The following is a 16,444-nucleotide window of genomic DNA, read 5'->3' on the forward strand; positions in this document are numbered from 1 at the left end:
TTGTCATACCCAAGTGGGTTTCATTACTTACAAGTCAAGGCAAGAAAATAAAAAAGAAAAGTTATGCCAATATCCATCTCAAAGCAAAATAGCATAGATATATAACTGAAATATCATGCAAAAATGTGCAATAAAATCTTGACTAAGGGAACATGTGAATAACTCCATCAAGGCTATGGACACCTACTGGTAATGGAGCAATATTCAAGAGATTATGATGTATAACCTCATTAGAGCCCTAAAATCTTGCTAGCAGCGAGGCTCTATCCAGGTTTCTTTTGAAGTTAGAATAACTCACGTAGCTAACCAAATAGGATTATGAGGGTCTTTGATGGTTATAAGAATCAAAATAAACTCAAGTGCACACACATGGGAAAAAGAAGATCAAAATTTCAAGAATTGATGGAGAATTTTTATGTGCCTCCATTCATAGATCTTGGTTACATACTGTGTTAGGTTGGATGGTCTAAAGTATTCAGAGAACAAATTGAACTCCTCTCTCTAAAACATTTCACACCTTTAATTCAATTAGTGCATTTAAGAATGAAAGACACACACAATCATCCTTCTTCAAATACGAACTACATCTTCATCTTGCATATTGCGTTATCATAACTCATATCAAAAATTCATTGTCTCCACATGCATTGCCTAGATCATGATGTCATCATAGGTCTACATACTTGGGGGCATAACTGAAAAAATCCTAAAAACTCGATAAAGTCCTAAAAAAATCTTAAAAATCAAATAAAGTCTTGAAAACCCCTAAAAATCATAAAAATGATCCGCAAATACCAAAAAAAATTGAAAAACGATTCACAAAACCCTAAACATCGAAAACCTCAAAAAACAAATTAAAAATTGAAAACAATCAAAACTTGCAATAAAATATCTTGTGAGAAACAAATACCCTAGTAGATATCCAAAAAACACTTCGCATGAAGTTAAGAAAGGATATAACTATCTTATCAAAAATCTGCAACCAACCTGATCAAGTCTTATCAATCATCAAACTATCCACATCAACATGATCATTATCATGTCTCAGACATAAAGGAATACACTTGAAACTAGATAAATCAGTCTTAAATAGGGTCCAAAACTTTTGAAACCAAACATTATCAACCATCACATCAAACAAATCAAAGAAAAGGCACAATTACCCTAGTGTTGGCAATTGACACTAAATTGGTTGGTTTCACTATGTTGTCATTGATGGCAACATGGCAATTTATTTCGGCTTCATGTTTTGGGTTAGTTCTGTACCGACAGGTACTTCACCGACACTGACACCGACTGATTGAAAGGAATTCTCAGGTAACTGGCAATGCAAGCCGACATGGTTTAGAATCAGGTTACCGATATTGGAGACCGACATCTTTTGGATCCAGCATCTGCAATTGCTTTTGATATTCATGTATTTATGTTATCTAGCCGACATGTATATTCATATTGTAAATATCTTTGTAAGCCAACATAAGGCATGATGAATTGTAAAGGGTATATATGTCAGTTGGTTAGATCATTTTGATAGGTGATGAATATGAGATGAATATGGTATGGATGTGAAATTGGATGTTATGTATATCAGAGAGATCATGTATTTGAAGATATTTATGTAAGGGGTATTCTGGTAAAGGGTTTAGGGTTTCAGACCAGAATAGACAGAGCTTAACCAGAACTGTATTCAGGCATAGAAGATGTTATCTTTGTAGTTCAATCATTTCTCTGAATTGTAGTCTGGATTTATATGTAGTCAGTGAGGCTCCTTTTGTGATTGAGCAATGTGCTCTAGGTTGTAAGTCTTCCTACAAGTGCAAGCCCATATATTTTGTAATATCTCTTCATATGGCCAGTGAATTGATATTGTGGGTCACAAATCCCACCATGGTTTTTCCTCTTTGAGGTTTTCCACATATAATTTTGTGTGTTATGGTGTTCATTTTTGTGATTGGCTTATTGGTTGCTTTACTTCTTTCAATTTTGTATGTACCGGTATACAGGTTGGTGTATGCATGTTTTAATAAGGCTAAAATTTATCATTCTAGTATAAGACTCATTCACCACCCCCCTCTCAATGTTATTGGATTCCAACATTGGTATCAGAGCCTTGCGCCTTAGAGGAAGTTCAATAGCTTGAGGAAGATCCTGAATCCAAAATCCATGGATATGGGTTTGGAGAAACAACCTGAGATGGCACTTGAAGATTATGATGCTGAAAGGATGAAGAACTTAAAGCTACAAGATGAATTGAATTCTGCTAAGGAATTTGTTCTTGTTCTACAGGAGAGGCTATCATCTATTCAAGCTAGGAGGAAGGAACTTTTACAAAATCAGGATGATGAAGAGAAAGATGCACTTAAGGAATACTGTCAGAAGCTAAGTCAGCAGAACATGGTCATGAGAAATGAAATGCAAGCTATAACCATGAGAATGTCTAAGGATACTAAAGACTGAAAGAAAAAGGAAGAAAATCTTGCTATATCTCTGAAGAACAAATTTGAAGAATGTGATAGGTAGGTTCATGAGAATGATATGTTGAGAATTGATTTAGTACAATCCTAGAGTAATGAACAAGATCTTGGGAGACAAATGATAATTCTGAGAGATGATCTGACTATTGCAAGTGATTATAAATAAAAATTTAGGATTAGTTCAACACAGCTAGAAGAGTTATTGAAAAGACAAAGGCAAAATGGAGATTCTAGTGGACTTGGATTTAAACAAGGACAGAGTTCCGGTACTGCAAAAGAAGATCAAAACCATAAGGCACCGGTAAGGTAGTTCAATTCTTATAATTTTAATGGTATATATTTTGTTTGTAATAAATTTGGTCACATGGCTAGGCAATGTAGAAACAGAGCAAATCAGAACCTTGATTCTACTCCAGGTCAATGTTCTAAATATAATAAGTATGGGCATAAGATAGAAGATTGCAGAATGAATGTAAAGTGTCATGCATGTGGAAAATTTAGACATATGGCTAATCAATGCAGGTCAAGAAATTATATCGGTTTTAGCAAAGCAATTCAAAATAACAATGTTACATATTATGCATGTAATGAAGTTGGACATATTGCTAAATTCTGTAGAAGTAGAAATCCACTGGTTGGTAATGGAGGATCAAATGAGAAAGGGAAAGAGAAGGTTAATGAAATCTCGCAAGATCATACCCAAAGATGGTTAAGGAAGTCAAAAGAACAATCTGCGGATGGTAATGCACCGGTTATTTATCTGGTAGAGGAGGTTGTTCCTGCACCGGCAAGAAGCTCAATCAACAACTAAGGCAGATGCCTTAGGGGTAGGCAAAATTCATGAAGATGTTGCATATGCCCCGGGAAGAGGTTCTGAAAGATGTTCCATATATTGGAGATGCTTATCCGGCATGGAGATGTTTAACCGAGATCTGGTATCTCTCAGCAATATTCATTAATGTCAATGAAAGTTTAGTGTTTTTCTTGGAGGATAAAAGGTTGAATTCACTTCATTTTTTATTACCTTGCATTCAGAGTGATTAAGAGTGATTCAGAGTGATTAAGGGTGATTCAGTGCGATTAGATATCTTCTTGAGCGATTTCACAAGCTATTGGAAGAGGTATTTAGGGTTTTTTACTGGCAATGATTCACAGGTATTTATCTTCAATTATGGAAGCAGGATCATCATTTGTTCCTATCTTTGTTGCAAATCCGACTGTAGTTGAGGTCAAGGACCATCCACTATCATATTGAGGATTTGGGAATGACTAATATCAAGAGAATGTACATGAAGGAGTTAATGGGATATTTTGGAAAGATTAAACCTAAATACTAGCCTATTGTTGATCTAGGGTTTACCGACATTCTGGATATTCCAAAAATCGAAGATGAAATTGTTAGGTATATTTTGAGCCGAGTACATGGAGAGTTTATCTGGCTAGATAGACCTTATAAGATTACAAAGGAGGCCATCAGGGCAATCACCAGTTTACCACAGGTTGGACAATGTCTGGAGGAGAAAATTTGAAATGATCAGGTTAACAAGATTACCGGTGCAACATCAGATGGGTGGTCAATGAGAATCAGTACTATCACCGATACTGACATCAGATTCGGTAGCATGGTCATTGGTTACAAGGTAACACAATCAAATCGACTGAATTCTCTTTCTAGCTCCTGCATTTATGCAGCGTATAAAATGATGAGAGAGAATGAGAAGATAGATCTATGTGGTTGGATGTTAGATACTATTGATAAACCTAGGAAAGCTTAAAGGAGAAAAGAAGGGGAATTTCTGGTATGGTAACCTTATTGTTTGTTTAATGCTATTTTTCATCAATGAGACTCTCAGTTTTGGGAAGAGACAATGGGCATTTGATATCCTGGTAGGGAGGCAACTGAAACAGTCAATTTCTTTGCTGGTTAGTCAAAGAGATGACTAAGTATGGGGATATTTTAAAGAATTTCAAAAGGCTATGAATTCTAGGATGAGGGTTCCAAAGCACATTGTTGAGAAATACTCAACTGACATATGCTTCATGGTTAAGAAAGATGAAACACTCATGGAAGCAGTCAAACCTCGAAAGATATGGATTGAGGAGATGGGTTATGAAGTTGATGCACAGATTCTTGATACTTAGCAGAAGATACAAGAGGTTGAAAATGAGTTCAATTGGAAGAAGAGGGAGAAGCAGGAAGGAAAGACAAGTAAGTTTGTTGAGAAGGTTTCACAGGACATCAAAGCATTGATTGATGTTGTCCTAGAGAAAAGTAGGAAGAGAAAAGAACCAGAAGTATTCATTGAGCCTATTGCAGCTGAATCTGAATCTGAAGATGACACACCCCTGGCATTCAAAAGGGTAATAAGGAAGAAAACTGAAGAAACCAAGCTAGAGGCTAAGAAGCAACTGGTTAGGAAAGTTACTATCAAGGTATCGGCATAGAAGAAAGCACCAAAAGAAACACCTTCAGCCCCATCCGGTACTCGAAGAAAGAAGAAGAAGGATGATATTGATCTAACAATTGAATCTAGTAATGTAACTATCATTCCACCAAAAACTTGTGTAGAATTATTTGATGAGATTACTAATGATGGTATGTTAAAGAATGTACAGTTTTATTATGAAAATTTAGAAAATGATGAACAAAGAGAAGTAGAGGAAGCAGTTTTGTTATATTTGGATATTTATAAGAAATCCTTGACAGAAATTGAAAACCAAATACCGCCAGAATTGTATGATATGTTAGATGCTATAAGACTATCAGCAATGTAAGAAGACAAGCATATAAAAATACAAGAGTTGTTATCTATTTGTGTTTCTATTGCACCAAAGGAAATGAATAAGACACTTGAGGCGGCATATAGGAAAATCTTTAACATCAAACATAGAATAATCAGTCTTATGTTAGGAAGAGTAAATGAGATAATCAAGGAGACCCACAAGGTATGGGTTAAGTTCTTTGAAGAGAACTGTGGTTTTTATACTTTGTCAGAATCTAAGATAGATACTGCAAACATCTTGGTTGAAGGAAAAGGAAAGGGTATTATGGGTACTTCACCCTCAATTTTGAAAAACATTAAGATAGTGGAAGTTAAGCCCCCGGTAGATACAAATGTACAAAAAAATGTTGAGATATCAGAAAATACAGAGTGTGTAAAGGTTGATGATGTATAGGATACTAATGTTGAGGACAAAAGTCCTCCAGATATAGACGTACAGGATGAGGTTACAGTTCCTAGGGAGGAATGGACAATTACTAAGACTGCACCAAGTGGTGAAGCCACTGGTGCAAGCGAGGAAGCTATAAAGGTTAAATCATCAGATGAGAAGAAAGAGGAATCTGATAGGAAACCGGTAGTTAGTCCATGAATGTTGTCAATTGACACCTCGCAGGTTGGAAATAAAAGCATAAGCGAGATGAGTCCTACTAAACTCATGATGATGGTTGCACAGAAAATGTTGAAGAAAGGATCTATGGATAAAGGTTTTATGGATCAGTCTATCACTATTTTGCATAAACTAGTCCCGGAGTGCAAGTTTAGCAATGAAATGAGCCCATCTGGCAAGCTTAAGATAATCACTGAACACATTTCAAAGGATTTCCAATCCTTGCAGCAGATTTCAAACCGGCAAGCATTGGAGAGGTTCACATAGCAAAAGAGAGATACATTTGATCAAATGACTGAGTCTGAAAGGAAGGAAATTAATGAAAAATTGTTATTGATACATAATTCTTTAAAGAAGTGTACAAATATTTATAGAGTATGTTGTAACACAGATGTTCTTACATTTAATTTGGATAAAGGGATTAAGGAAACTCAGGAGAAAATTGTAGGTATAGCCAATTCTTTTGATGGATTGAATTCGTTGACTACAACCATTGATGGTTAGATTTTGGTTTTGGAAACCCAAGTTTTTGCTCTTGAGAAAGAAAAAGTCAAAATCATAAGAAGAGGCAGAAGTCTTAGAGGTTTGGTGAGTCCCTAGTTGGATTCACTTAGTGTACATAAGAAGGAATGTATAGATATGGTTGGTAAGCCCACACCGATAGAGTTAAATGAGAAAGAGTCATTTGCCCATATGCTAAATGGACTTGTATCTATTTCTAGCACTTTCAAATCTGGTTGGGATACTTATCTAGAGATTTTGGAGAAGGCCTATCCGAAAATTTTCAAATATATTAAGCTTTAGCAAGGTATTGTTGGGATATTCATTGTACAGTCTTTCATTCTTTGTCCTGGTTTTGGATTTTTGGTATTCTTTTGGGAAATTTTAATGGCATTTATGTCAAAGGGGGAGTGATATAGATGTGAAAAATAAAAAGGGAGTTGTATACATTAGGGGGAGATAAGGAGATGAGTATTTTTTTATGAATATTCAGCTTAGGGGGAACAGGTCCAGGATGAAACTGACAGATGAAACCATGACCATTTTTCACATGAGTGTTTCCATCAATGCCAAAGGGGGAGATTGTTGGCAATTGACACTGGTTTCACTATGTTTTCATTCATGGCAACATGGTACTTTTTTTTGGCTTCATGTTTTGGGTTAGTTGTGTACTAGTAGGCACTTCACCGGCACTAGCACCGGCTGATTGAAAGGAATTCTCAGGTTACTGGCAATGTAGATCAACATGGTTTAGAATCAGGTTATCGATATTGGAGGCTGGCATCTTTTGGATTCGGCATCGAAATGTTTTTTTGATATTCATGTATCTATGTTATCTAGTCAACATGTATGTTCATATTGTAAATATCTTTGTAAGCCGACATAAAGTATGATGAATTGTAAAGGGTATATAGGTTAGTTGGTTAGATCATTTTGATAGGTGATGAATATGGGATGAATATGGTATGGATGCGAATATGGATGTTATGTAATGTGAAATATATCAAAGAGATCATGTATGTGAGGATATTTATGTAAGGGGTATTCCAATAAAGGGTTTAGGGTTTTATACTAGAACAGACAGAGCTTAACCGAAACTGTATTTAGGCACAGAAGATGCTATCTTTGTAGTTAAATCATTTCTCCAGATTGTATTGTGGATTTATATGTAGTCAGTGAGGCTCCTTTTGTGATTGAGTAGTGTGCTCTAGGCTGTAAGCATTCCTACAAGTGCAGGCCCCTATATTTTGTAATATCTCTTCATATGGCCGGTGAATTGATATTGTGGGTCACAAATCCCACCGTGGTTTTTCCTCTTTTAAGTTATCCACGTATTTTGGTGTTATGGTGTTCATTTTTGTGATTGGCTTATTGGTTGCTTTACTTCTTTCAATTTTGTATGTATCAGTATACCAGTTGGTGTATGCATGTTTTAATTAGGCTAAAATTGATCATTCTGATATAACACTGATTCACCCACCCCCCTCCCCCCTCTCAGTGTTATTGGATTCCAACACCTAGCTATTGAGTTTTGTCTAATTTGGTTTTTATCTTTTATCAATTGGTGAAGATCACATTTCTATGCTACTCAAGGATGTCCAAAAGTGACTAGAGGAGCTATGATGGGCATGATCCTTTACTTTGTTTGTTGTTTTGTAGTGTGAACCAATAAAATTCTAGGGCAATTTCTCTAGTGGGTATCTATGATAGGAGCATTCAGCTTGTGAATGCCACACATACGTTGACCCCTAGTGTAATTCCCAGAATGGAGGGTTTATTTCTTGTCTGCTATATGTTTGTTTTTTGCAATGAGATATCTATACATCCTAGTTCCTTATACCTTGGTGTACTAAGATTCATTGTTACATAATAAGGCTCAATGATGATAATATATTGCACTATGAATAAAGGCAAAGAATACTACTCATCACTTTCATTCATATCATATCATATCGATTTTTCTATTGAGATAACACAATTGATTCTTCATCTTTAGCCTATCTTTTTCAAATCTATATTTCTTACTAACACTTCTTCTAATTCAAGAGGCACAATTATATAGGTTGCATATCATTTTAAGTGCATTTGTGATTAGGTAGATTACATTATCACTTAAATACATGTTACTTAGATCCACTTGCATTATTACTTAGCTTAAGTGCATCTTCATGTACACTTAATTACATTAGATTCATTTAGATAAATATCATATCATATAAAATTCATTCATTATCACATTAATATTTGCACAATCATATCATCACATTACATAGAATAGAATGCACATAGAATTATAGAATGTGTCACATAAAATATCAAAATAGACACGTCACATAGAATCATACATCATAGAAATAATGTAAGGCATGTAGAACTCCACCAAAATGCATATCATATATATCTCAAAAAAGTGTCAAAATACAAGTACAACACAAAGTGTCTCAAGTGACACTACCTCTATCTCTAGAAGGATCCTTCCTATAGGATCCCACCTCAAGATGTTCCAATGATGCCCTAGGAGGACCCATCACACCTCCGTTGCTCGTTCGTCGACTCATCTCTCTACTAGATCCACTCCGAGATCTATAAGCTCAATAGCTAGGCTCCCTCTAATCTTCAGGATCAATTCTCTCATATGCCTGTCAATAGTATATAGCCTCCTAAGCAATAGTAAAAAATATGTCTGACTGCGTCTATGCATCAGTCCGTGGGCCAAACAACTAGTCATAAGCATCCATGACCACTTGTGCCCTCTCCACTACATCATCTCGCTCTCATTGGAGACAATCTCTATCAACAATAGCCCTATCCCTCTCTCCCACAATCTGATCTCTCCACCTCCAAGGCACCATATGCTCTGCATAAGTGCTCCCTATCATCCATCCTTGTTGTCTCAATGTGACAACTAGATCCTCCAAGTTCCTAATCTGAGCTCTCAACACCTACTCATCCTCACCCTCCTCGTCGCCACCTCCCTCTGTAGCTGGCGCATCTCCAACCTGGGTCATCTCAATTTCCTACCCACTGCTATCCCCACCATCACTCCCTCCACTACTAGATGATTCTATCTTAGAATCATCACTCTCGCTCTCATCCCACCCAGAGATTCTCATAGATTCAGTGTCTCCACTGATGTCTACATCCCCGTCACTCTCCTCATGCTTTTCCTCTATTGTCGCTACTGCTACTATTAGTCCAATCTGACCACCATCTTAGCCTCCCCCATCTCAGCCCCCACAATCCCACCCTCCACCATCTCTCCCTCTACCTCTCCCTCTCCCTCTCTATGCCCTCCTATGCCAGATCTGCTGAGGAGAAATAGGAATCATAGGATCATTCAATGATACTGGCATATGATGCACCCGGCAAGCATCATACAGAGGTGTAGCACCAGGGTCTGCAACCCCTATAGACCAACCCCACTATAATGAGAAAAGAGAATCAAACTCTACAATAGCAACATGAGGTTGTACACAAGCTCCCCAATCCCCGATCTCTCATATAATTCGAGCAGATAGTTAGTAACATCAGGAACCCCCTATACCTCCCTGAACAAACGAAGTACTCAACCAGGAAGATGAATGACAATAACTCTATGGGTACCCACATCCCAACCAATCAAACATCTCTATTGATGACAATATGGTAAATTTTGCACATCATTAGCCCAACCGAGGCAATCAAGATATGGCCTCGATGAAAAATACTATAAAATATCAATCTAGTGTCTCTAGTAAAGGGTTTTCCCTGATGCCCTATGCCTAATGCCAGTTGTGTATCTATATGCATATGGATGATCAACACCAAGATCAACATGGACAATCAGCTAAAAGATAGCTATGTGCTCGCAAGCCCATACTTGGAGTAATGTGATCTCGCAACCAATGGACTTATGTCCAAGATAAACAACCCCATGCATCTGATGATGTAAAGTGGCCAATAAGAAAGGACCCCAAGCATAAATGTGTCTTTGTATGATCATATCGTGGATAACTCTACCCCAACCAACTAGAAATACATGTGTCCTCCTATCAAGAATCAGAGGACCGCTACAATGTTGCATACTATGACAGTTAGATCATCATAATCCAAAGCATCCCACGGGATACTGTATCCACCCCATATCTGCAGATCCTTCTCAATGCACTCAAATAGATCACATAAACACCAGATACCATCTCTACGACCGAATGTAACTCTGGTACCATATATCGAAATGTGAAGAATATGCCACACATCCTCCAAGGTAACTAATGCCTCTCCTATGGGCAAATGAAAGGAACAAGTCTTCGAGTGCCACCACTCAATCAAAGTAGTGATCATGGCCCTATTGGTCGTAACCTCTAGAAGATGGGGAATATGATATAATCCCAAATGCCTAATTAGAGAAATCTCCTCCTGCAATAACTCATCTCGCTGATCACGACCATCAGGCCTCATCTATCTACCTATTAGCACATGAAAGTTCTCCTGCAAGAGAAACATGAGAAAATATCAGATATTTTATTTGCACGACAAAAATCAAATCAAGTATTTTGGGTTAAATCTCACAATCAACAAATGCGAACTGATAATTACAAATGCACATTAAAAAAAATAAATTGCAAATCATTTAAGTCAATTGCGCATTAATATTTGCAAATGCAAACCATTTAAAGAAAATATGCATCAAACTTTACAATTGTGGATTATTAAAAGCATTTGTGCATTCAAAAATCAATTACACACCATTTAAAACAAATGCGTATAAATATTAGCTATTGCAAACTCATCGATAGTCAATTGTGCATAAATTAAAAAAATTTCTCTGACAACGAAATGAAAAAAAATGGAAAAACGGGCAAACACGAGCAATTTTTTTGAAATACCTATCATGCCTCTAGTGTCGAGCGGTCTCTGGTATAAACGCACTTGAGCAGACAGGTGCAACCTCACTCTGTGGCCCGCCATCATATTCCAAAGTCACAGGAAAGCACTAAAATCGAGAAGAGCTCCACAAAATCAAATGAATGCAAATGACCAAATAAAAGGGCTAATTCACTATTTATACCTCAAAATTAGGGTTTTTACCACTCCAATAGTCGCATTCCCCCTGAACTTCAATGCTCTTGTAGCACAGTCAAACAAATTTGAAATCACATGAAACTTCACACTATTGCTCACTACCATGGTATCGAAAAAATGGTCTCAATTTTATAATTTTTTGACCACTTTTTCCAAGGGGGCATATTTACACTATAAGCGTTACCGGGGCCTTTTCATTTTCTTTGAAACAACATTGTCTCGACATTGTTTCAAAGAGGGGTAAATGTAGACACTAAAAAATGTCTTTTTCATCATCACTATTTATTCATCCTAATTAATTAAGTAATTCTTTAATTATTTAATTAAGCTAATTATTCTTCTGAATTGACTCAATCATCACCCTTCAACATTACTAATTAGTCTATTTCTATTCTTTAATTAATTAATCAATTAACCCTTTCTTAAATTTTAATTAGATATTAATTATATAATTAATTACGATTTATTCCTCAATTAAATAATATTTATTATTTAATTAAATCTATTTCTAATGTTTAAATTATTTAAATTAATTAATTTATTCGTCCAATTCTCCAAATTCAAAATTCAAACAATTTCATCTGATTTCATTTCTTTCAAATTAACATTTAACCAAATCTAAATTTCAGTTAATTCCATATGCATTTCAGCATTTGAAAATCCAAATTGAAAATGAAAATGAAATTCAACTTCAAAATCTTACAACACATGTTGAAATCATAACTAATTGATCAAATCAGTTAACTCCTCAATCACCCCTTTTTACTCCAAATCACCTTTTCTAACTAATCAATCAATCTACCTATCTCTTCAATGTATTTAGTTCACTATCCAATCTATTTAGTTGACTACTCAATCAAATGAGTTAACAAGTCAATCAATCTAAGTTAACAAATCAATCAACTATGTTAACTGATTATTCTAAATCAATTCACTCCCAACCAGAACTTGAGTTCAAAATCCTTCCCCATCTCTCATGAAATCTATATAAACAACTTCAATTTCTCATTTCAAGCTAGAATCATAGAATCATAGAATCACAGTCTTCAAAACAATTGTCTACTTTATGCAGGTAATCCCAGTGCAATACCTGAGAGCCACATTCATACACAATTTGGAGAAGAGAAATGGAAGCCTTGCTATATCAATTGAGGGAGTCTTAATTAGATTATTTATTCAATTCAATTGATTTTGCATTATTCTATTATCATTTAAGAGTAATCCTAATTAGATTAGAGTTGTGATTCGCTCTTTGATATCTGATTATGTTATTTATGACTAATTTACCCTTAAAAAACTATTATATTATATTATATTACACTAATATTATTATAACAATATTGTTTATAAAACATTATAATAATAACATAACATAATAATAATAAGCATAAATCAATGGGGTTGTGCTCTAATGGCAAGGCCATTAGGTTCTCAAGATGGAGATCCATGTTAAAATCGTTAAAGCAACATCTAGTGTTGGAATTCCAAGTGGTGGCATGTTAACTTCCATTGTGGCTTCTAAGTTGATTTAAGTATATAGTATGTTTGAAGTACATTCTAATACAATATTATTATTAAATAAAAATAAAAATATATGATAATATAATATTAAAGAATAGAATAACATTAATATAATAATAATAAAATAATAGTAATAATAATATTGATACATTTTAATAAAAAATAAACACAAAAATTAAAATGTTGAGAAGGATATAACTCAGTGTTTATTATTGTTGTTGTACTATATTTTATTGTTAAATTATTATATTTAATTATTTAATTATTATTAGTTTATATTTCTTAAGAATAATCTATATATAAAAAAGGCCAAGAGATATCATCTTCAAGGCAACTATTGTATCCATTATTCCACTCTTAATTTACACAAGATTGGAGTTAGGATTATGATTGGGGATAATATTAATAATATTATTATAATATTCTAAATATCGCTTATTTATGGGCATCATTGGGTTGATTTGATTTCCTCTAAAGACAAGGATGTTGTCTCGGAGGATGTTGTCTTGGAGAAACTTGATGTGGGGTGGGTCACAATCAATTTTGATGGTTCGTCAAAAGGCAACCCCAGGCCTTCGAAAGCAAGATGTGTGGCTCATGACTACAATGGCAATACTATGACCCTAGGTTCATAGAAACTTGAGCATGGTACAAATAACAATTTTGAAGCCAAGGTGAATTTGTTCATCATAAATATGAGGAGAAATTACATCTTAAGAGAGACTCGCAAATCATTTTGAATGCAAAAACTTTTTAATGAAAATGGTAATGTTCAAGCATAGAAAATAAACAAAATCATCCAAATTATAGGAAATAAATTGGCCTTCTTTACAAGTTTTAAAATCGCTCATACATAATGAGAGGCTAACTCGAAAGCTAACACCCACTCCAAACAAGCGATGACATTACCACCAAGTAACGATGAGATAAATTTTGAAGATTTTTGAGATGTAGTGTGGGACGATTATCGAGTACGGTATTCCCATTGGAGATGGTGAAACATGCCATATTGAATGCAATGGGATCTCCGAAGTAATTGAAGTGTGGGAGGCAGTATATTTGGTGGAATTGTTACGAGCCTCGGTCATTAAAGTATTTTAAAGAGATGGCAGTGGTAGTAATTTCGCAAATGGCTTTCTAGGGTGCATCTCAAACAACCGTTTCAATAAAATCCTCGTTTTTGATGATCTAATCATTTTGCAATTGGTTAAAATGTTGTTGGGTGGAGAATATATGAACACGGAATACAAATACAAGAGTAATGCGGACATGGCATTAATGTTTCTAGTTTGGTTCTTAGAACTGGGCGAGGAGGACACTAGGAAGATTATGGAAACATGTGTCTATGGTGAATGGTGAATGGTGTTGGGGATTCAATGCTTTCATTACTATCTCAGTTCCAGGCCAAGGGTGGTGACTGGTTGGACGCACTAGTTACACCACTCTTACGCTCATTTCCTTTTTAGCATACCTAATAGTAATCCTTACCATGACCCTAACCCCAATGCTAACCGTAAATGAAATCTCAATGTAATCTTAGTTGAACCCTAATAAAATGGTAATTCTTATCTAGTCATAATTATAATTGTAAATAAAAACTCTACTACAAATTATCTTTATCCTAAAACCCTAACTATAAATCTAACCCTTATTCTAATTGTAAATGAATCTTAATTGATTGTAAAGCCTAACTTTAATTCAATTATGATCTTAGAAGAATGGTAATCCTAATCTTATTTACGATCAAGTTATAATCACAAATGTAGTAAATTTGTTTGTCTCAAAAACACAATTGAAATCTAAACTATAATCATAATTTTATTGTGATTGAATCTTAACTAAACCCTAATTGAATCCTTAGCGTAACCCTAATTGAACCTAATTAAATATTAATGTTGATCTAATTGTAATTATAATTGTAACCCGTACAGCTTGAGTTGGCCTAGTGGTGGAGAACTTGTGCTCTTGAAAGAGAGGTCACAAGTTCAAATCCCATAGGGGGTAGGGTATGTACATCTTATGGCTTCGACCTAAGCATAATAATACTAGCCATATGTAACCCTAACCTTAATTGGACTTTAACACTAATAGTATCCATAAATGGAGATTGACCCTTAGTAAACCAAAATATAATTATATAATATATAATCCTTACCCTAACTGAAGCCTAATGTTAATTGAATATTACATTGTAACCTTAACCCTAGTCTTGAATTGAAATTTGGTGTAGGTTGGAGCTTCAAGAGCATACTTTGGAGTGTTGAAAGATAAAATATTGTTTTATCAAGACTTGGTTCCATTTCAAAAATTGGAGGCAAACCAAGTATCTAATAGTATTATGTTTCATAATTTCAAGGTTTGAAAGGTTGAAGGGGTTAATTCATGTGTTATAAATTGGAAATAAATTTATTTAGTCGATTGGGACGCCTATGGAAGTTTCATTCTTGTCTTATTCTTCCAATTTGGGTACTTAATGTTAGGGATAATATAGTGAATTTCTGAGAAAATAATTAAAGACTCTTCAATATTCCAAAGAGAACGACTTGGTTCTTGTTTTCATTCATTTTCCAAATGCATTTACAACAAGAAGTTGTTGGATATGGTGCACCAAGTTTTGATTTCATATTTGGAAGCATTTAATGATAAACATAGGAATTTTAAAAGACAATTTGAGAGAAATGAAAGATCAATTTTGGTGCTTGGCAAGGGTTATACTATCTCTAAAATACACTATATGATCATGTTAATAGCCAACAATCAACAACAACAAGGTTGGAGAGAGAACTTGCATATTACTCCAAGGAATTGCTTAAGGAAGAGTGTAGGCAATTATCTTACCACGAGGGGAAAGATAGATGAAGAAAAAGAAGAGTTTTGCAAGTGTTTTGGAGGTGTTCAAGGCAGCCATGACAGCTCTAGGTTGAAAATAGAACAGACTTCAAATAAGGAGTGAAGCCATGAAGGTGTGAAGGCTTGAAGCTTTGAAGACTTGTAGGCATGAAGTGCCTAGAATCATTCTAAAATTTCTGAATTTTGTCTCTTGTTGCAATGTTCCATATGTGTAATGTTTTTTGAAGGATTTTGATATGTTTCAAGCTTTATTCCAAATGATTTTATGTGGGTGGGATGATATGTAAAGGTTTCAATATTTGATAGTTTGATAAGACCAAATAATCTTGTTTGTATCAACTATTATATACCATAAGCATTATCATATTATTTAATAGATATTATATTATATTATATTATTTAATAAATTATATTATTATATTATATTTCTTTATAATAAAATTTATTATATAATTCTATTTTAATCTAATATTATATTGATATATTGTCTGTTAATAGACATCGGTGGGCTAATATCGGTGTGGCACGATATTGGGAAGGAAATATCTTAGCAATGGGAGCTCAGAAGCTTGAAGAGAGGACGAACAACGAGGCAGAAGTGACTTTGCTAGGTGTAAAATTGGCGATTAAATTATAGGCTAATA

At 34.8% G+C, this 16,444-nt stretch overlaps 1 protein-coding gene across 1 annotated transcript in view; it reads left to right on the forward strand.

Annotated features, from left to right (window-relative positions):
* LOC131875106 (receptor kinase-like protein Xa21) overlaps positions 1 to 16,444 on the forward strand; it is a 101,514-nt gene that overhangs the window by 68,823 nt on the left and 16,247 nt on the right. The window contains exon 3 of the mRNA XM_059219128.1: positions 16,299 to 16,398. Within this exon, the coding sequence (XP_059075111.1) occupies positions 16,299 to 16,398 (100 nt within the window). The remainder of the gene's footprint in view (positions 1 to 16,298; positions 16,399 to 16,444) is intronic.

This window comes from Cryptomeria japonica, chromosome 4 (genome assembly GCF_030272615.1).
Source record: "Cryptomeria japonica chromosome 4, Sugi_1.0, whole genome shotgun sequence".
Taxonomy (NCBI): Eukaryota; Viridiplantae; Streptophyta; class Pinopsida; order Cupressales; family Cupressaceae; genus Cryptomeria; species Cryptomeria japonica.